This window comes from Panthera uncia (assembly GCF_023721935.1).
Source record: "Panthera uncia isolate 11264 chromosome A1 unlocalized genomic scaffold, Puncia_PCG_1.0 HiC_scaffold_17, whole genome shotgun sequence".
In the NCBI taxonomy this organism is placed as follows: domain Eukaryota; kingdom Metazoa; phylum Chordata; class Mammalia; order Carnivora; family Felidae; genus Panthera; species Panthera uncia.
This window is the reverse complement of record NW_026057577.1, coordinates 118,262,714-118,285,513: the sequence shown is the minus strand read 5'-3', so window position 1 is coordinate 118,285,513 and position 22,800 is coordinate 118,262,714. Positions and strand designations below refer to the sequence as shown.

Sequence of the window (22,800 nt, the reverse complement as noted above, 5' to 3'; positions counted from 1 at the left end):
TCATTGAATCTACAGTATCTGGAACCTGTTTCTATGGTTGCATTTATCATAGTTCATTATAGTTTTTAAAACATGGGGCTTGTGTCGTTTCCTGTCTGTGAGCTCTTTCACAAGAGGGGCAGTGTTTTCCCTTGACATCCTCTGGATGTCAGTGAAAGTCCATTAGTTGAATGACCTTTTATGCTGGTTAAACACAAGAGATGTTCTTAAAGGAAGGGTTTCTCTGACCTTTCTTTCTTTCTTTCTTTCTTTCTAAAGGAATATCTGTTTTGCCAATCTCAAATATTTCACTTAAAGTAAAATGCAGTGACCATGCTGACACTTAATGATGATTCAGCTTTGGGCAAGTGAACCATTTTATACTGTAAATCTTATTCTTCCCACTTTCAATCAGAAAACACCTGCAGACTAACAGAACTATGCGCAAAGAACAAATAGGCTCATGTTTTGCTGAAATCAACCTAGGCCTTCTCAAGACACTTAAGGCCCACCAAAGACGCTCTCTAGCCGTTGGATATTAATACTACCAGCAGCACACGGCTTTCTCTGGGCCCATCGGGGGAAGACGAATACGTAGACGTGTGTTAATTTTCGGGCCTTGACTTCGTTTCCGAGGAATTTAACTCCACCTCTCCCGGCAAAAAGGAACAACAACGCCCTCATTCCCGCCCTTCACCACCCCTTGGCCTCCTCCCACTTTCCTTTTGGTCCTCTTCTGTTACAGAAGTTCTGATTTTTCCTAGAGTGCTAGAGGAAAGGTACCAAAGTGGAATTATATTACCCTCTTACTTGCTCTGGTGGGACACTAGAGAGGAAATCACACTTGGGATTGTAACTGGCTCTCCAGGGGAGAGAGCAAATGTAGCCTTGAAAACTTCAGCGGCCGCGTTGGGCTCCAGGTTTGATTGACAAGGACGCGCCGAGGGAAGGCGCGGAGGCGGGGCAGGGGGCCTCGGGTCGAGCCCAAGACAAAGAGGTTTTGGTTGCCACCCAGGAGTGGAGGGCCCTTTGGGGTAACTAGCCTTGGCGCGCTAAGAGGGCGTTTGGTGCGGTCGCTTTCTTGTCCGGAGGGAGGGCGGTAGGCTCTGGGGGCCCGGAGGGCAGAAGGGCCTGGTGGGGAGAGGGCTCCGGGCGGAGGAGGGGGCTTGGAGGTGGGGGTTGGGGGGCTGCGCCGCCGTCACGTGGCCTCCGCCGCCGCCGGGTTGGGGCTGTTCTTCCGGGTTGGAGGCGCAGCTCCTCGGGGCCCGAGCCCAGGGCTGCCAGCGCGGCTTCCCTCGCGGCGCGCTGCCCGGCCGCCCTGCCTCCCAGCCAAGGTGAGCCGCGCGGAGCGGGCAGTCCGGGGCGCGTTTGGGGCACAGCTGGGGAGGGGGCGCGGGGCTGTTGGGGATGGTCCAGGCCCCCGCAGGGGAGGAGACCTGTCAGGGAGAAGGGGGCGGGGTCGGTAGGGACCTGGATGTGGGGTGCACCCGGGCGCCCGCAGGCCAGAGGCTGGGGTCCGGAAGGAGAACCGTGCCTTGAGGGCCCCATTCCTTGTCTTTTGCCGGGGCGACGTGGAAGGGAGCGGGTGGGTGGTTGGGAAACTGGGTCCTTGCAGAGGGCAGGGAACGAGGCGGCAGCTGTGTAGGTGCAGGTCTTGGAGCTTTGGGAGGACAGCGGGAGTCGTAAGGGGTCATTTCGACCAGCAAAATGGGAGGAGGGGGGAGGTCATAGAGGACTTTCCATAGAGGGTGCGCCCAGAGAGGTGGTAGCTGGACGCCCCGAAATTGTGCTTGAACCTTGAGGGAATTCAGGGTCGGCGATCGTTTGGAGACTTACGAGGTGGCGAGCGAAAGTTGTGAGTGTGTATGTCTGTGAGGGTTGGTGGTCTGAGCAAACTTCATCCAGGCAGAGAGAGGGGCCCGGGCTGGCGACCGGGAGGAGACAGCAGTGGGGGCAGAGCTTATCTGAACCCCCAAGGAGGAATGACTGTAAAGCGACCGGGGCCAATAGGCTTCCAGGGAAGGTTATAAATAGCGGTCCCGCGCAGATGCCAGCCAAGCTGTAGTGTAGTTGCCCAAGGAGGGGCGGGACCGGTGGGTTTGGGCGAGGTCACGCTGCCTGCCAGTCTAAGCTTCTGTAGGGTATTGTGTCCTTGGTTGGTATGTTTCGCTTTAAAAACGTAACTTGTTTACGGTGGCAGGCGTCCTCTATTCGCCCTGTGGTGCAGGGCAGTCCTAAAGCGATCTCTTTATAAGGAGTCTTTTAGAACAGACTCTTCCCATGGTGTTTGCATGCTTTTATTAAAGTGCTTCCCTCTTTAAAAATGTTCATGTCTTCTGCCATTTTTTAAATGTTTATTTATTTATGTTGAGAGAGAGAGAGAGAGAGAGAGAGAGAGAATCCCAAACAGATCTCGTGCTGGGGCTCCAACTCATGACCTGAACGGAAACCAAGAGTCCCTTCCTTAGCCAACTGAGCCACCCGTGCGTCCCACTTCTGCCCATTTCTTAACTGGATTATTAACTATAGAGAACAAACTGAGGTTTGCTGGAGGGGGGATGGGTTAAATGGGTAATGGGGATTAAGGAGGGCACTTGTGGTGAGCACTGGGTGTTATATGTAAGTGATGAATCACTAAATTTTACTTCTGAAACTAATATTACACTATATGTTAACTAACTGGAATTTAAGTAAAAATCTGAAACTATAAAAAAATTAAAGAAGACAAAATATTCCCCTTTTCTCTGTTGCACACCTTTTATTTGCAAACCTGGCTTTAAAAAATTTTTTTATTAAATGGACAGTTTAGGACTACTTTTTTATCAGCAATGTGCTAAGCTGTTTACCTTTGCTGATGGAATCAATCTTCCACAAGGCTACACAGCATTTCGTTTTCGAAGGAAATTTCCTGAAACTCTGGAGAATGTGTTTTTGTAGATACGCAGGTTTCAGGTTACCTAGTCCTAGTTATTTATTCATTCAGTTAAAAAGTACTTGTTGTTTTCCTCTGTGCAAAGCACCAGGCCAGAGGTAATACCAAAGTGAGTAGTAATAGCAATAGAGATATTGTGTCCTTTTACTCCTTACAACAACCCTATATAACACAGGTGCTATTATTTTAAAGATGAGAAAATCAGGTTCAGAGAAGGTAAGTGACTGACTTGTCAAGGACACAGCTAATAATTGCAGAATGAGGGCTTGCAACCCACAGTTCACCTTGTTAGCCTCTAGGCTGTCATCATTCTGACGTGCTTGCCCTCAAGAGTTTTAGTACCTATTAGGGGAGATAGTTGCCCAAATAACTTACATTACACTGCTGTATGAGTGGTATACTAAATTTTTTTTTCAGTTTTGAGTTGCAAAGCTTTCCCCCATTGCTTCAAAGCCATAGAAGCACATGAATAAAATAGCTTTAAAATAATGATAGGGGAAATTCAAATATTCTCTGAATATATTTCAGTGTCATTTCTATTTAATTTAGGCTTAGCCATAGGGACTGTTCTTGCCAATAAACTACTTTCTTAAACATTATTTGTTTATTTACTTTTTAATGTTTATTTATTTTTGAAGGAGAGAGAGACACACAGTGTGAGCAGGGGAGGGGCAAAGAAAGAGGGAAACACAGAATCTGAAGCAGGCTCCAGGCTCTAAGCTGTCAGCACAAAGCCTGACACCTGGCTTAAACTCATGAGCTGTGAGATCATGACCTGAGCCGAAGTCAGACGCTTAACTGACTGAGCCACCCAGGTGCCTTTTTTAAATTTATTTTTAAGATAGAGTATGAGGGGGACAGGGGGGGGGGGGGGTGGACAGAGGATCTGAAGCATGCTCTGTGCTGATGGTAGAGAGCCCGATATGGGGTTTGAACTCAAGAAACGTGAGATCATGACCTGAGCTGAAGGCAGACACTTAACTGAGTCAATTGGTGCCTTACCAATAAAACTACTTTCTGTTCACTGTCTTACATGTTTATAACTTGAATAAATTGGAATTTTGGGGCGAAATTGGCCTGTGAAGTCCTCTGCCTTAATTGCCATCTGATGCCAGGGATCTATTCAACATCAAATTACCATTTTCCAAGTAGGCAGGGCTGTTTTTCCAGATGGCCTGAAACAGGACTTCTGCTTTAAAACATTGTAAAATCTTATCTATTCATAAATGTTTTAGAGCGTAATGGGGCCTGACAAACAAACTTTCTTGTGCTTTTATATATGAGCAGACTGAGGTGCAGAGAGATTCAGGTCGAACAGGGAGTGAGTGGCCAACTTAGACAATACACGGGCTCTATTATATCTAGCTTTGTTCTCTCCCTGATGAGGTCTGGGTAAACCTCATCAGCCCCCATGAAAACAGTGGTTGTTGGGGAGCTGGGATGATCTAAGAAGAGAAACTAGAGTGAATGCGGAGGCAGAGATAAGACTAGGTCATTGGTAATGGTAGGACAAATCTCGCCCAAGGCAAGACTTACCTTTTATATATCTTTGTATCTCCCTTGGTTGTTGGCATAGATTCAGTGACTGTTTTGAATATGTGGCTGAATTTCGAACTTTTTGCTCTCTGTTCAGCCATGAACAACCCAGAAGTGACCCATGAATAAATGAGGAGCATATTTATGGGATTCAGGGGTGCTTGGGATTGAAATGCAATGACATATGTGGAAACACTGAAAATCTAAAAACCTGTTCAAGTGCAAAGCATTATTATACATTTTTGATTGCATGCTTGAACCCATCTTGCATACTTCCTCTTCCTTAGCTTTTTTCATATTACTCTCTCTATCTCAAATGTGTTTTTTTTTTTCTTTTTCTGAGCTCTGTAGGAGGACATAATCTCCTTTGATCCCTCAAAGAACTTTGGACTTGCCTTACTCTGTAGTGTTATTACTTGTTGACTTTTCTTATCTCAGAGCGTGTGATCTGTTCCAGTTTGATTCCACAGATGCTTCTAATGACTGTGACTCTGAAACTCAGCCCTCTATATGTGTTTGTTGAATTAAAGGTCATTTTAAGAATAAGCACCATCTGGATTAAGGATTTCCATCCCCCGTGTTGCTTTCTGGTATTTGTAAGAAGTTGCTTCAGGGAGTTGTGGCAGCAGTTCTGAGTGAACTAGACCCTTCTTCCTCTGGAGACTGGAAGAATGTTCATGGAACTGCTGGGATTGGGTGCTGGGCCCCCTGAGGGCCCACATGATGGGGCAGAGCCTAAACGTGTAGTTGGTGGAGTTAGCTGAATTTGACTGAGAGTTCCAAATCTTCTGCTTCCTGATTTTGAAGGAAAGAAAAGAAGGATGGGGGAACTCTGAGAATCAAGGGGATGGTGGGCCTTCCATGCCTTCCATGCACCCCTGGGGATCTGCCATGGAGAACAATGGAGGTTGCCACTGAAGCTTAGGTCAGTAACAGCAAAGGTCAGTGATCCTCCATCCAGCCCAGTTAGAGCTGGTGCAAAGTGGCCACTTGTGAGAACCACTGATGGAAGAGTTCCTAGTTACACCCATATCTACAAGCACAAACCTATGTGATATTGACATTCTTCTTTTTTAAAATTGGAGTCATATCCCACACATGCTTAATTTTCTTGAGATGAGCACTTGGCAGACACGAATCTCATGTTCACTCAGGCTCAATTCAGGGGGTCTTACAGGATAAGCATCTTGCTGCACTGAATAGGTTGCCAGTGTTTTCTGTACAACATTGGTAGCTAAACAAGTTGCTATTGTACTATACAGCATTATAGACAATTTAAGGGAAATCCAAGGGTGACTATGCAATTTTTGCTGTGCATGCAGACTTAGAAGATAACTTTCATGTAAGATGTGATTGGACTCTATAGCAATTTTCTTTTTTAGCTTCCCTGCTACATTAAGGATCAATTAAGGTGACCAAGGCTTGGAATTGAATAGTGAGTTTTTAACCACAGTTTTAAGTGGGAGAATGGATTCCGAGTTTTAAATATATGAATTGGAAACAAACTTCTGAAGCATCTTCTCTAAGTAGAGGACTTGGCAAATAAAATTCACTGTAGATGCCCACATACAGCTGTTATATTCCAAGCTCTTTGAATTAGTATTTTTTTAAAAAATTTTTTGATGCTCAAATGACAAAGTATGTTTCTCTTGGCATATAAATATTTTATTTTCTTTCTTCTTAGTGATTTACCCTCAAGGAAATTTGGGATTTAGGAAGTTGGGAGCTCATATGAACATGGCGAACCTACTGAAAACCGTGGTGACTGGCTGTTCGTGTCCTTTACGTAGCAATTTGGGGTCCTGTAAGATTATACCCAGGAAGAAGGATTTTTTACGAACATTTCATACTCATCAGGCACTGTGGTGTAAAGCCCCTGCCAAACCAGGTAAAGTCTCACTTCAGTGTATATAGATCAAACCTTCAAAGTTGTAGGAGCTAACGGATCTCCTGATGATTGATAAAAGGAAAAGCGATGCAGTTTTATAGCCTGGTGTTGGTGAGTCATCATTTTTCGTTTAAAAAAAAAAACCCTAATGAGTGCTTTTAAAAATATTTTCCATGTATAGAAGTTTCTGACTGTCAGTGCTAATAGAGAAGAAAATAAAATAGAACAAGAGAAATGATAAACCAGTTGAGTTGTATCCGGGAAACTATTGCTCATAGTAACCATTTGTCTTAGCAGCTCTTCCTTTTTCCTGGTCTTTTTTGAGGAATTGTACTGTATATGGCTCATCTATGCTGGGGAACTAACAACTGAGTGTATCAATTAATTTGTAGTACTGCTTCTCGATTTACTGAATGACAGCTTCATCTCAGTTGCTCAGGTCAGAAACCCTGGAGTCATCTTGGTCTTCATAGTAGGTATGGGTTAGCTCTACCTTGTATCCAGGGTCTGTTCTCACCATCGCCACTGTTATCGTCCTGTTCCGAGCCACCATCATCTCTCCCCTGGACTGCTGTGCTAGTCTCCTAAGTGCTCTCTATGCTTTCTGCCTTTACCCCCACAACAGTCTGTTCTATACACAAAAGCATCATCTTTTTAAAATGAAAGATCATGGCACTCTTCTCAGAATTTGCCACCAGTGTCCTAGCTCATGCAGAGGAAGAGCTGAAGTCTTTGAGTAGCCTACAAGGTGTTCCCTGCTAGAGTCCCCACTCGCGTCTGTTCTTGTGCGCAGGTCAGAAGGAGAGGCTAAACAAGGGCTCCCTAAGCTGAGGGAGATCCCTTTATTATGCATTTTGTGCAAAGACCCTCATAGCACTCTGTACCTCATTGGCAAAAACTCAGACACGCGGCAATTATTTAGCTGTAAGGGAGACTTGGACACAAAAGAGGTCCTTTATTCCAGATGGGGACAAACTCAACTAAAATTGGCATTCTGTTATTCAGGTGGAAGACTAGGATAGATACCTGTCTTTGCCACATAGAATAATGCCCTTCTTTTTAATTTAAGTTTGCAGGACTCTGGGCAATCAGAATCCCTACACTGCTATGCTTTTTGAGTTCTTATGTTTGTCTTTAATAGATTTCACAGCCTCTTTTCTTCTCATGTGACAAGCGACTGTTGGCAGGGTACCTGTCCCTGAGAGCTCTCAACTTTATCTTCAGATTTATTTCTATTTATTTTTATTTTTTATTTTTTTATTTATATTTTTTATGTTTATTTAGTTTTTGAGAGAGAGAGAGAGAGACACAGAGAGAGACAGAGTGCAAGCGAGGGAAGGGCAAAGAGAGAGGGAGACACAGAATCCGAAGCAGGCTTCAGGCTCTGAGCTGTCAGCACAGAGCCTGATGCGGGACTTGAACTCAAGAACTGCGAGATCATGACCGGAGCCAAAGTTGGATCCTTAACCAACTGAGCCACCCAGGCATCCCTCTTCAGATTTTTATTTTAGGTGTTTTAGAAAGCCAGCTTATCCAAGCGTGATAAAATTGTGTCTAAGATAAAAGTAAGTAACTGCACTGAGGACATGAAAATTTTCCTTGTGAGTAAAGGCATGGACATCAAGATCTCTATATTGACTCTGCAGGAGACTTTTAATTTGTAGTTCTTGACTATTTCCCAGATAATTACTTTTTATCTCTAAAAGATAGGGATTCTATTTTAAAAAAATGCATAACCACAATTTCATTACTACATTGCAAAGCGTGAAAAGTAATTCCAGTCAGTATTCATTTTTTTTCAGTTTCTGTTTTTACAGTTGTCTTATCCAAATAATGATCCAAACAGGGTCCACATGTTGTATTTGCATACTGTATCTCTCAGGTCTTTTTTGATCTCTGTTCTCCTTTTTTTTTTTCTTTTTTCTTTTTTCTTTTTTCTTTATTTCTTGAAGAATGTAGTTGTTGCCCTGTAGAATTTCTCACATTCTGGGTTTGGCTGAATGAATTCCCTTCATATTATTTAACTAGTTTCTCTGTTCCTTGTGTTTTCTGTACCATTTAGCTAGACCTAGAGGCTTGGTTAGACTCAGGTTTGTTTTTGTTTGTTTCTGTTTTTGTTTTTTTTTTTGACAAGAATACTTCATAGGTGGATGCTATGTACTATCTGTGGCGTTTCGTCAGGAAAATTAATCAGTGAGTTTAGATGTTGATATTCATCCATTATGGAGCTCCCATCAGTTTTTCACTCAAAGGCTATAACAGCCATTTAATGATCATCAACTGAATCCATGGTTTTATGGGGAGGGGGGTTGAAATGGTGGTACACTATCATTTTATCTTCATTTATTAGCTAGAATTTTTCTATAAAGAAAAACTTTCCCTCTGTTATTTAGTTACCCTGAGGTTGTAGTGGTAAGGTGGGATAAATGTTTGGTTCTGTTCCATTCTTTATAGTTTTGGTAATAATCTCTTGGTTTTCTTAAAGTATTAGTTTTCTATTCAGCTGTAACAAGTTGTAACACAACTTCATACATACACAAATTTATTATCTTACACTGCTGGAGGCCAAAGTCTAGAATGGCTCTCACTAGGTTCACATCAAGGTGTCGGTGGGGCTGTCTGTATTCCTTCTGGAGACTTTAAGGGTGGTCTGTTTCCTTCCCTTGTCCAGCTTTTGGAAACTGCTTATATTCTTTGGCTCGTGGCCCCTTCTTCCATCTTCAAAGCCAGCAGCATAGCATCTTCAGACTACTATTTGACTCTGGCTCTTCTGCCTTCTTCTCTCACACTTAAGGATCCTTGTGAGTACAGTCGGCCCACCCAGATAATCCAGGCTAATCCTTATTTCAAGGTCATTTGATTAGCAACTCTAATTCCATCTGCTACCTTAATTCTCCTTTGCTGTGTATCCTGACACATTCACAGGTTCTGAGGATTAGAAGTGTGTGGACACCTATGGGGTACCATTATTCTGCTTATCACACACCCGCTAAAGTTGGCCAATGAAGCTTTTAAAAAATATTTATTTTTTGAGTATCATAATGAACTCTTGCATTTTAACATCCTCAGATGTATTTTATTACATTGCAATTAATTATTCTTTTTCATGCTCAAATTGTTTCATATTTGGCCTTTCAAGTTGGCTCCCGAACCTGTTTGATGGGACTTCATTTGTCTTTGGTGGCTTCTTTGACTTACGGTATATAGGGCCTAGGTAATTTGACCTTGTCAGATAAGTGAACTCCAGATGTTTATGTGATTTAACTTTGCACATCAATCTGGAATATTTTCCAGCTTTCTATTATTTTCCTCCCTCTCCTTCAAACAGAGGTTAAGGTTCACCACATGTTTGCCTTTGGCTTACTTTTAGTTATTACTGCTAATGGAGTATGGGGTTTAAGACTCTGTTTGAATGCAGGTATTTTTAAGTTGACTTAATTTCTCTAAGGCCTCAATATTGTTACTCTGTAGAGATAATTTGTTTTTTTATTATGTATTTTCAGAGTTTAGGTTGCTAGAGTAGATTTCCTGAACTTTGGTACAACATACAGAAGCAGATTTTTTTTAAAAGAAAAGTCTATTTGTGCCTGCACGTTGAATAAAACAACAAAAGCAACTTTAGCTAAAATTGTTCAGAGCCATATATAAATACTTTATTTTATACAGGCTCTTTTGGGTTACAAGGAACAGGATTGCATCAAGGTCCTATTTTGTGGTGAGGGTTTATTGGGTGTATTCTTGGGAAGTACAGAAGCCTGGGAAACCCCTCATCTACTTCTAGGAAAAGTGGAATGGTATTCTGGATTCCATAGCTATGGCTCATCTTCCCTCTTTGTATCGCCACTACTGATGTTTCTGCTACTGTTGCTGTAGACCTCCCTTTGTCTACCTTTAACCTCATGGCTGCTTACAGATAGCTTTTGTACCCTTTACTCCCCCTGTCCTTTTCTGTGGGTCTCGCATTCAGACACTAAGAGTACCTGAATGGGTTGGGTCATCACTGGCCAACATAGAGTGTCCTTAGGCAGTTCCTATGTAAGTCATCTCAGGGACTCTCTGGCCTATAGACTATTATCTTTGACCCAGCTGTTGATCCTTGGTCTTATCCGCTGTGGCCAAGAATGTAGGGTCTCAGGATACAACACTTGGAAATCTGTGAGGAATTGCCTGTGGCCAAATTGCCAGGAAGGAAACTTTGAGTGTAGCCAACAATATGTCTAGTATAGGGTTGTTCTTCAAAACAGCTAATTAGTTCTGTCTTCCTTAAAGGTGAGGACAAGGAAACCATAAATCCCAGAGGATTAGTTTGAAGAGTGGAGTTAGCATTTTGATTGATCTCTCAACCCATTTTTTTCCTAAGAATAATCTAGTCATGTGCCTTGAAGAGAGCTATTTGGTTAAATGAAATATTTGGAATTTAAGAGAGTGGACATAAATATTTCCCATTATTCAAAAAACTCAATTATGATTATGAATCAGGAACATTATTTTGAGCAGCAACTTGTTCAGTATATTTTGAACAGACTGCCCATTTTCATTTTTTGAACTGTTATTAAAACATTGTTTTTATGTTTTTTACTGAATTAATTTTTCTTTTTCTTTCTTTTTCTCTCTTTCCCTCTCCCGTTCTTTTCTCCTTTTCTTTCTTTGTTTCTTTCTCTTTCTTTCTCTCTTTCTCCCTTTTTCTTTCTTTCTTTCTTTCTTTCTTTTCTTTTCTTTTCTTTTCTTTCCTTCCTTCCTTCCTTCCTTCCTTCCTTCCTTCTTTCTTCCCCTCACTTTGTAGGAATTCCATATAAGCAACTGACTGTTGGCGTCCCCAAGGAGATTTTCCAAAATGAGAAACGGGTGGCATTGTCTCCTGCTGGTGTTCAGGCCTTGGTCAAGCAGGGTTTTAGTGTTGTCGTGGAATCGGGTGCTGGCGAAGCTTCCAAGTTTTCTGATGATCACTACAGAGCAGCAGGTGCCCAGATCCAAGGAGCGAAGGAAGTGCTGGCTTCTGATTTGGTGGTCAAAGTAATTATTCCTTTCCACCCCTCATTTATAGCATGCTCGCTTTTTAAAAAGTGTTCATGGAAAAATCATATTGTTATAACTCTTCATATTTTCAAACACTGCCTTTTCTCAGAGAAATGGTTGCATGTTGTGAATATTCTTCATAGTCTGGTAGAACTTTTATCAGGCAGTGTGATCTCTGTTTAACCATGAGAGTAGAAAAAGTGATCTTCCTTTTTAGATTTTCATGTGGAAATGCCCTTCTTATTGGCTAGGGAGAATTTGCACTTCATGGTTCATACATATCCAGAATACCCACAGGTGAGTATTTAACTGCTACAAGATGGAAAAAGGGCATGGGACTCCTCCTAGGACTGAATGTACCCTGATCTTCTGATATGTAGAAGGAACAGTGATTTAACTGACCTCAGTGCTATTTCTAGAGAGGGCAGGGCTGCCTTGGAGAAAGCAGCACGGGGCTGAGTAGAGACAGCCTTACCTACTTTAATGAAAGGTCTTAATGTATAATAGAAATCTATGTGCTGAAGAGCTTCAGACATAAAATCTGAAGTAAAAAAAAATCATATGGAAAAAGGAAGGGACTATCACAAGTGTACCTTAGGTAATTATTAGGGAGCAGCATTAGCCTAAATCCTAAGCCTTCTGCAACCAAGACAAAGAGGGAGATAGGGATTGTAGTAGCATGATTATTAGGCAAAAAGAAGCTCCTCACTTGTTCAGGAAAGACCAGCTTTTTTTTGGTATGTGTGTTAATTTCTAAGGGGCATCAATCATGTAACTGTTTTTTTTGTTTGTTTGCTTTTTTTTTTTTTTTAACATAAATTCTACTGAATAACTTGGTAGAGTAGTGATCTTTGCAGAAGACAAAACAATTTTTTGGTGTGGAAATTAACAGTGAAATTTATGGTATGTGGGGAAGTTGCAATTCAGCCAAAACTTTTAAAGTGTTTAGGTGTACAGATACTTGGTGATATAACTTAGTATAGTAAAAGAGCTTAGGGCAAATAGAAAAATGAGTATGATCCATTCCAACATATGCTCTAGGGATCAAAACATTTTGAGATACCCCACAATAAAGGGTTAGTAGGGTGTATATAAGTTGTGGAAGCACTTTGTGTTCCTTTAGATCCGCAGTGTGTATGAGCATGTTACAAGCACGGAGAAATCCTATGATATAGTAACTTAGATAACTTTATACTTGCATTAGTAAACTATTTTTGAGTCAAGCCTGTTAATATCCTGGGGAACTAGTGATCCAAAAAGCACTTTCAGGAAAACATTCTGTTGACTTAACTCACTCATATGCCAACAGTCTCAGCTGAGCATTTGATAAGGGCCAGTAGAATTAATTCAAAGTTGACCTCTAATTTTTATTAAATCTATATTTTAGATTCTCAATGAGGAAAAATAGACCTTGCCAGAGAGTCTTTTTAAGTTTATTTTAGAGAGAGAGAGAAGAGAGAGGGAGGGAGGGAGGGAATGAGTGGGGGAGGGGCAGAGAGAGAGAGAGAGAGAGGGAGACACAGAATCTGAAGCAGGCTCCAGGCTCTGAACTGTCAGCACAGAGCCTGATGTGGGGCTTGAACCCACAAATCGCAAGATCATGACCTGAGCTGAAGTCAGATGCTTAACCAACTGAGCCACTCAGGCGCCCCTAGAGAGTCTTAGAATCCAGAACCTTAATTAAAATCATATGTGTCACCAGATCAACAACTGAAATGGCAGTAACAAAGATGTTTCCTAGGTAAATGAGATGAAGTGCTATGAAATGAAAATATTGACCCAGTGTTTGTGTTTCTGTTTCCTTTAAAAATTTAAGTCCCTGAGCTATTGTTTTCTGGGCTTACTTGCCTAAAAGTGCTACTGCGAACTTAGAGCTAAGGACATGATACGTGTTTTGAAGATCGATTTTAAACTTGGATATAAAACACACCTTAAAAGCCCACAAATGAATCTGCTTATCGGAATGTGTTTCTGCAGAAACTTAGGAAAAGCTGGCAATGGTAAAGCCATGTTATGAGCCTTACTTAAAAATAAAATTTTGGGGTGGGGGGGGAAACCTTCCAGAATGATAGCATGCTCTTTACTCAGATCAGTTCCTAGGTTGGTCATCAGTCAGAGGACAGATGGCAAAGATCTTGGTGCTCCTTACCTTGTTTAGGAATTTAGTCCAAAGTTTATTGCTGAAAGATTACTTCTGGCCTATTATTTCAATCATGGCATGTCATTTAGGTTGTCCTGTTTACTTAAAAATATGATAAAGGTATTTACATTATTAATCAGTGACTTGACTTTTTTTCCTCAGGTGCGAGCTCCCATGGTTAATCCAACATTAGGTGTTCATGAGGCCGACCTTTTAAAGACATCGGGAACATTGATTAGCTTTATTTACCCAGCCCAAAATCCAGACTTGCTAAATAAACTTTCTAAAAGAAAAACTACAGTTTTGGCGATGGACCAGGTTCCAAGAGTCACGATTGCTCAGGGATATGACGCGCTAAGCTCCATGGCCAACATTGCTGGGTATGTTGATTCCTTTCCATTTTGGTTGAACAAAGCACAGTGCTACTCTAGAAACATGCTCATTGTGACTCTTCTCTCTTACAGTGCTTTTACTTGTAATAATTGTTGGGGATAAAAGCTTTTTGAGAGTGCCCTTATTTATTTATTTTTTTAATTAAAAAAAATTTTTTTTAATGTTTATTTCTGAGAGAGAGAGAGAGAGAGATTGAGCACAAGTCGGGGAGGAGTAGAGAGAGAGGGGACACAGAATCCAAAGCAGGCTCCCGGCTCTGACCTGTCAGCACAGATCCTGATACAGGGCTTGAACTCACAAATGATGAGATCATGACCTGAGCTGAAGTTGGAGGCTTCACTGACTGAGCCACCCAGGTGCACCAAAAGTGCCCTTATTTTTTAAGGCTCAGTTTATTATTTCATAGTTAAAAGAAATGACTCTTCATATTCTACTCTTCATGGGTAGAAGTCTTCCACCAGAGCAAATGATTGTGAAATTATTTGTATGAGGAATAGACTGTCTTGCATGTATGTGTGTATATGCGTGTATACACATGTATACATTAGGTAGAAATTGCTACTTTTTTTCTTAAAAAAATTTTTTTTAATGTTTATTTACTTTTGAGAGAGAGAGAGAGAGAGAGCACAAGTGGGGGAGGGACAGAGAGAGGGAGACACAGAATCCAAAGCAGGCTCTGGGCTCTGAGCTATCAGCACAGAGCCTGATGCGGGGCTTGAACCCACAAACCGTGAGATCATGACCTGAGCCAAAGTCGGATGCTTAACCGACTGAGCGACCCAGGCACCCTGCTACTTTTTTTCAGATTTTATTTGAGACAATTGACATATAGCATTGTGTAAATTTAAGATATAAATATAATGATTTGATATATCAGTATATTGTGAAATGATTGCCACAGTAAGTTAGTTAACATAAATTGCTGTTTTTATAGGTCAAAAAAGGTCAGATATTGACAGTTTCATATTGTTCAACCTGACACATACATATTAGCATTTACCATTTTAATTATGTTTTGCTTAGGTAAATTCATAAAATATTTAGCAAATATGGAAAATGTCTGTATTTGGCAAAGTTCTACCTGGTGTCAAAACACGTATTAATAGGGGCACCTGGGTGGCTCAGTCGGCTAAGTGTCCAACTTCAGCTCAGGTCATGATCTCACTGTTCATGAATTTGAGCCCCACGTTGGGCTCTGTGCTGACAGCTCAGGGCCTGGAGCCTGCTTTGGATTCTGTGTCTCCCTCTCTCTGTGTACCCCCCTACCCCCACTTATACCCTGTCTCTCTCTCAAAAATAAATAAATGTTAAAAAAGTTTTAAAAAATTATTACCACCCCCCCCCCCCAACCCACATATTGATAACTGAGGGCTAACTACGTCCTCTTACCTTTGCCCGCCACTGCTGCGTTCCCACTTTACTGCCTGGAGAGCTGTGCTGAGAGGAGACTAAGGCCCCTCCTGCTCTGGGGAACAGGGCTCTGACTGAGCAATCACGCCTGCCCGGGGGGATGGGGTGTATCGTGTTGCTGACTGCCTAGAGAGCGGAAAAAATCTGGAAATCGAAGATGCTTATGAAATCAACTCCTCAGGAGATAGTTGAATTAGATTTTAAGCATGCAAACTGCTGATAGTGACAGTTTGCTAATATGAATGAGGCACCAACAAACGAAAACGGTTAAAAAAAATCAAACAGCGCATGCAAGAGAGACTAATGTGAATAAAGCCTTTTATGGCCTGACACATGACCTGAAGGTTTTCTTAGGTTTTATAGCTTAGGTGTAGCATATCAGCTAGGCCAATAGATCAAATAGAGTCTACTTTGGGTTTCATTTTTGAAAGAAAAGCAGAAAACAAAAAGGACAAGCTAAAAACACATTTTGTTATCCTTACTATAATATAGCAAATGGTTGGTTTGAAGATATTTTTTGTGATATAAAGTATACACCAAAGGACAAAATAAATTTTTGCCATATTATTTTGTTTGTAGAAAAGTTACATTATGTATCATGGGACTTCAAAGATTTTCTTTTATTTTTTTTAAAGTTTACTTATTTATTTTGAGAGAGTGCGCGAGTACAGGGTAGGGGCAGAGAGAATCCCCAGCAGGCTCTGCACCGTCAGCCAGGAGCCTGATGCGGGGCTCAAACTCACGAGCTGTGAGACCATGACCTGAGCCGAAACCAATAGTTGTATGCCTAACTGAATGAGCCACTCAAGTGCCCTGAGACTTAAATGTTTTCCATAGAAAACGTACAATGTGATCTTTGATTTTGTCTTGTGAAATGTAGAATATGAAAGGTTATCAAAGCCAGTGGTTCCAGCCCAGTGCTTTTTAGCCATAGAATCTTTTGGGCAAATGACATATTATGAGGCAATATAAACAAATGCAATAAGAGCAGAATGGCCTTAGTTGAACTGAGGGACGGAGGGGTGTCCAGAAACATGTTTGTTCTCTACCCCACCCATTATGGCCCCAGAGTTGGCTGGAATTTGAACCTTTGGGGATCCATGGGACACAGTTTGAAGAATCGCTATCTTACATCCTGAGCCGATATATGCAAAGGGCATAGTTTGAGGTGCATCTTCTAGGATACTTATCCACACAGTACGTGATAAATCATTATCTAAGTCACACACACAGCCATATTACAGTGAAGACACGCTCCTTCCAGTTCATTCATGTCCATTCTGAGCTTTTTTTGCTGTCATCAAAAAAAGGCAAACTGTTATCACTTTTCCCCACTATCAATGTTTTCTTGTACATTCCTGTGTAACTCATCTCATTTTTGTTATTTGTTTCAGAATAGCAGCTGAATCTTTTAAAACATTAATTCCAAAATTTCTTACAGTGGCCTTTGAATCTTTATCATGTTTGGTTTTTTGAAAGTTTCTGTCACTTGGATTCAGAAGTAAGACTAACAAGTAATGTGGTCTCTAAAATATTGCCTTTCTGCTATAATATGATTTAAAGTCGTAGTGGTTACCATTATATGCTTTTGCATCAATTATTATATCAATATTATTTTATAAAAAATATGGCCAGGAAAAAAATATGATCAGGGAAAGGTTTTATTGTCAGCAGGTAGATTTTAATAAATAGTTGCATCGTAATTTTAATTATAACGTGTTATAGTTAATGTGTAGAGGTGCCTTCTAAGGATAAAATGCTCTGAAAATGAAATTGGTATAATATGTTAACAGTATCCTCGTAAGAAAAGATGGTATAAGTGGTATATTTTACTTGTTTTTGCTGCACAGAATGTTTCTTTAGCCAAAAACACTAGTATTTACCAAACACTTATGATGGCAGGCTTTATGCTAAGTGCTTTACCTGCATGGTCTCACTTAGTCCTCATAACAACACTGAGAGATGCTCTTTTTGTCCCCACTCTGTAGATGAGGAAACCAAGGATTAGGGACTTAGAGAAATTTACCCAAGGTCACAAAGCCGGTTAGTGGTAGAACTGGGCCCTGCACAGAGGTCACTGTGTCTCAAAATTCCATACTTTCAAATCTTAGCAATCAAGGGAAGTTTTTTTGTTTTGTTTAATTTAATTTATTTATTTTGAGAGAGAGTGTGCACAAGTGGGGGAGGTGCAGAGAGACAGAATCTCAAGCAGGCTCTGCACCATCAGAGTGGGTCTCGAACTCATGAACCAAATGGCGACTCATAACCTGAGCTTAAGTTGGATGTTTAACCAACTGAGCCACCCAGCTGCCTCAGGGGAAGTTTTTTGTTTGTTTGTTTTTTGTTTTCTGTTTTTTTTTTTTTTTGGTTTGGTTTGAGGTTAGAATTTTATTATATACAAGCATATAGCTATATCTCGTTTCTTTTTCATTTTAAAGTTTTTCCCTATGACATAAATACTACATAATCATTAAAGAAAATTTGGACAATACAGTGAAGTAAAACAGAAAGTCTGAAGTGTCTGTAGTTTCAGCACTGGGAGAAAACCGTTGTTAGCATTTTTTTTGGTCTTTCCTTCATTTCTTTTTTTACACCAACTGATCTTCTGCAGTGTTCATTCTGAAAAGGCCAGGGAACATCGTGGGTAAGAGTGTGCTTGTGGAGGTAGGATGCCAGCCAGGGTTAGGCTTCTGGTTCTGCCATTTGCTAGCCGAGTGACAGCAAGTCTCTTCCACTCTCTGTGTGTCTGTTTACTCACCTATAAAATGAAGGTAAAAACTGTACCTGTCTGTAGGATTGTGGAGGAGGTTAAAGGAGTAGTTATACATGTAGCACTCAGCGGTTTTTGACACATAGTAGGTACAATTTCAATGTTAGTGATTATCTTTGACTATTAAAGCTTCATTGGTGGCTTACAATAATATATTAGTCTAATCTCTTTAATTTTATGGAAATATTTATTTTTTCAGCTACAAAGCTGTTGTACTAGCAGCAAATCATTTTGGACGGTTTTTTACTGGTCAGATCACAGCTGCTGGAAAAGTTCCTCCAGCTAAGGTAGGTAGAACTTTTAATGTTTCTTCAAATATGAGTTATTTATAATTTTTTTAATGTTTATTTATTATCAAGAGACAGACACAGAGCGTGAACAGGGGAGGGGCAGAGAGAGGGGGAGACACAGAATCTGAAGCAGGCTCCAGGCTCTGAGTTGGCAGCACAGGGCCCGACGTGGGGCTCGAACCCACGAACCGTGAGATCATGACCTGAGCCGAAGTCGGACACTCAACCGACTGAGCCACCTAGGAGCCCCCATAATATGAATTATTTAAAGGTAAGGGTATGTGTAGTACTAAAATACAGTTATTTTAAAAGTTTTGTCCTGTGTTAACTTCACAGTGTTAACCCTGTGTATATTTGGTACAAATATATGGTAGAGCCTCAAAGCTGTTTATGATTGCTTGACAAAAAAGAATTTTGACATTTCTGGAAGTTCTAGTTTTTTTTTTGTTTTTTGTTTTTTGTTTTTTTTACTTAGTAACTTGAATTCTTAAAGGGGTTTTGGATAACTTGTTCTGTGTATGTAGGGTGTTTATTACTGATGTTTGAAAAAGCTTCAAGATACCATTCAGTAGATTGTTGATTTCCCAATGTTGTGACACTTGGTTCATGGAAAAGATTGTCTTAGTTTTGTAGATTCTAGATTTCCCAATTGTGACATTTTGTTCATAGAAAAGATTGTTTTAGTTTTTTCACTGGGCAGAGAGAGAGAGGGAGAGAGAGAATCCCCAGCAGGCTCCCAGCTGATAGCGCAGAGCCTAACTTGGGGTTCCCTCCCACGAACCGTGAGATCACTGAGCCAAGATCAAGAGTTGGACATTTAACCAACTGAGCCGCCCAAGCACCCCTTCACTTTTTTTCAAATATGGGTTAAGAGGACGGAAAAAGGGAGGTGGTGTATTTGGGTAATTGGCAAAGGGAATGGGTGTGGTTTCTTTAATGTAGATTGAAAGCAGAGAGGAGCAGTTGATGACAGGTTGGGATGGCTAGGTAAAAGAATAGATTATGTTATGACCCTTCAACATTACATATACTAATTGACCATATAAGCATGTTGTCTCGGTATAGAAAATAGGACTTTAAATGTTGTTCATCTATCTGAAGAGCATACTCTCTGCCTGTAGGCATAGGTTTACTCAGTGCTTCCTGCTCTTATGTACTTTGTTATATAAACCGAGAACTCACATGAAATAAATCTCCTAGAAAAAAATGAAAAAAAAAAAAAAAGATACTAGCAGCTTTGAGAAATAAATTGCTTTAAGAACAGGCCAGGTAAAGAAAATGCAAGTGCTTCGAGTGGAGGCCAGAATACATAACAAGGAAGTTAGCAAACAACAACAGAGATGTGCTATGTGAAGTGACTATGTTTGTTTTTTTTTTAAGTTTATTTATTTTATTTAAGTAATGTCTACACCCAAGTGGGGTTCAAACTCATAGCTCTGAGACCAAGAGTCACATGCTCTTCCAGCTGAGCCAGCCAGGTGCCCCTGAAGTGATGACGTTTTGACTCCTTTGTCAGGATCATGAGAATGGGTCTGGCACTTATGGTGGCCAGAAGTTGAATGCTGGTTTTATTTTATTTCATTATTTTTAAAGTTTATTTGAAAGAGAGATTGAGAGCACGTGCGAGTATGCTTGTGCAGGGGATGGGTAGGGGGAAGGGGGAGAATCCCAAGCACAGTGAGGAACTCGATGAGGGGCTGGAACTCACAAACTGTGAGATCATGACCTGAGCTGCAATCGAGTGGGACGCTTAACCAACTGAGGCACCCAGGTGTCCCTGAATGCTGTTTTCAAACTGGCCAAATGCTTTGATGCACAAATCTGCTACTCAGTTTTGGTTAGACTCTTTCTCAAACTATGTGGAAGCTGAGAGGAAAGCTGTGAATATATAAGAGATTAAAAAGTGAAACAAAAGACCAGAGGCTTAAAGGAAGGAGAATCAATCAGCCCTTAAGAGGTAGAAAAGTGACTGTCTTTCCTGCGAATTTAAATTGCAGCTTCAAGGACTTTGGTTACATGTCAGAAATAGTTACATATTGAAGAATTAGACATTAGGTGAGTTTATCAAGGTAGATTGAAGAATACTTTATTTGACTTTTCTTTAAACATGGAAGGTTCTTACTTGTCTACGGTGAGCTATCAGTTAGTTATTTGATGGCTTCCAATATGCCAGGCACTGCTCTAGGAGCTGGACTATGGGATGAATAAGGCAAAGGAGATCCCTGTCATATGAAACTTACACTCTAGTAGGGGCCACGGTGAGGTGATAAATACATAATCTAATCAATAGGTGAGATCATTTTAAATATAAAAGAAATGAACAGGATGATAGGATAGTGAGTCATGGGAGCAAGCTGCTTTTGCTAGGGTGATGGGAAGGCTTCCATTTGACATTAGAACCGAGGCCTAATGGATGGTGCGAAAGAAACCAGGTATTTAGGATATCAGAGGAGCAGCACGTAGGAAAAGGAGCTTCCAAAGGAGCAGCACGTATGAAGCCCTGGGATGGGAAAGAGCAGACTAAAGGCTGTTGGTCTGGAGTGTGGTGAGCGATTGGAGATGATGGTGGAAAGGTAGGTTGGGGCTGGGTGACGTTGAGCTTCTCTTTACAGGTCTTGTTCACATTTTCTCACAGAGGAGGGAAGTGTCTGATTCAGGATTGTTTTGGAAAAACTCAGTTTTTTTTCAAATAGAACGCTTCACTTCTGACATTCTGGTCACCGAATATGTGGGGGTTTTCTCCACACAAAGCAATTCTGTGACACCAGCAGGGTGTGCTACAACTTAACTCTGTTCTAACACTGTCTACCTGGAGGTCGTGTCAGATCCCGCAGGTGAAGGGCTAGTCCCACGAGACTGCCTTCTCCCCGCTTCACATGACATTCGCAAGCTCAGGTTGTTGCCTGTGCCTCTGACAGATTGACTATAAATCATTTGGAGGTTCCCACGACTCCCTCCTTAGGTTCGGTTAATTTGCTAGAACTCAGAGCTCAGGAAAATAGTTTCCTTACTGTTTACCAGTTTGTTATAGAAGGATATGATAAAGGATACAGGTGAACACCCAGATGGAAGAAATGCATGAGGCAAGGGATGTGGGAAGGGGCATGGAGCCCTCCTTGGACACACTACTTTCCCTGTACCTCTGTGTGTTCACCACCCTGGAAGCTTTTAAACCCTGTACTTTGGGGATTTTTTATATGGAGGCTTCATCACGTGGGAACAATGGATGATTAACTCCTTTTCCAGCCCTTTCTCGTCTCTCTGGAGAATGGGAGGTGGAACTGAAAATTCTCAGCTGCTAACCATGGGCTTTCTGGTGGTCAGCTGTCATCCAGGAGCCAACCAGCAGTCAACTCATTAGAACAAAAGACACTGCTGTCACCCTCAAAATTCTAAGGGATTTAGGAACTCTGTCACTAACTGGGGTCAAAGACCAGATATTGAAACAAAAAATGTTCCTGATGCTCTTGGGTTTTAGGAGTTCTGTATCTTAATAGAATATATATATATATTCTATTATCTCACGAGGATTTAAAAAAGTCATCTGGAAGTTCTATGGGCGAATGGATAGTAGGGGGAAGAGTGAAGGCAAGGCCTGCTCAGAATTGATTGCTGAAATAGTACCCTGGGAAGGTAGTGGCAGTAAAGATGTAGAGAAGGGGGTGGATTGGGAGATCTTTGGGGGTTAACTCCAAGAGTGCTTGCTGAGGGATTGGAGGTAGAAATGTGCAAAGGGAGGGCACAAGATGACCTCCCTGTTTTGGCTTGAATGGTTACGTTGCACAGTTAGTGCCCTTAACTGAGATGGGGAGGTCAGGCGGAAGAACAGGTTAACTGACTGGAAATTAAGAACATTCCTAAAGGTCATTCCTTTCCCATGGCCTTTCCCCTATTTTCTGAGTTTATGTCTATGTTGTGCCAGTTAGCAGTCAGTGCTTTATATCCCATCATTTAATGTAACTGCCTTCTGGGAAGGTTTTTTAACTGTGTTATTGCAGATACTAAGCAGCTTGCTCAAAGTTACCCAGAACTAGTTGGTAGCCGATTCGGGATTTCACTCCGATTCTTAACCTCTGTCTTTTCCTTCACCCCATCCTGGAGAGAAAGAGTAAATTCCTGTTGTCAGATCTACCTGGCTTTATTATTGTGCGATTCTGCCTTTTAAATTATGAGGTCTTTTGTTATTTCTGGATTCAGGGTAACTTGGTCTAGTCCTGTGATTTTTTCTTATTTTATTTTTATTTCACATTTTCATTGTGTGGAGCAGGGTTGGTGCCTTGGAGCCCAGAGCCTGCTTGTTCTCTGTACTCCTTCTTTGTCCCCTTCCCTGTAGCTTAACACCCTCCCCTGTGACCTTCACCATCTAGATCAATTCACATGATCTCGGAGACACTGCTTAGAGGTCACTGGAGTATGGTTTGACTAGCTTTTTTTTTTTTTTTTTTT

General features: G+C 41.2%; 1 protein-coding gene across 3 annotated transcripts in view; it reads left to right on the top strand.

Moving 5' to 3' along the window:
* Positions 1 to 272: 272 nt before the first annotated feature.
* Positions 273 to 22,800, top strand: part of NNT (nicotinamide nucleotide transhydrogenase) — a 95,165-nt gene continuing 72,637 nt past the window's right edge. The window contains exons 1-5 of one of the 3 annotated variants that reach the window (XM_049648101.1): positions 273 to 758; positions 6,132 to 6,335; positions 11,119 to 11,348; positions 13,654 to 13,871; positions 18,264 to 18,351. In XM_049648101.1, coding sequence (XP_049504058.1) covers positions 6,179 to 6,335; positions 11,119 to 11,348; positions 13,654 to 13,871; positions 18,264 to 18,351 — 693 coding nt within the window. In that variant the 5' untranslated portion in view covers positions 273 to 758; positions 6,132 to 6,178. Of the gene's footprint in view, positions 759 to 1,179; positions 1,314 to 6,131; positions 6,336 to 11,118; positions 11,349 to 13,653; positions 13,872 to 18,263; positions 18,352 to 22,800 lie in introns of those variants that run through there. The other 2 variants (XM_049648100.1, XM_049648102.1) reach the window with 2 other exon arrangements.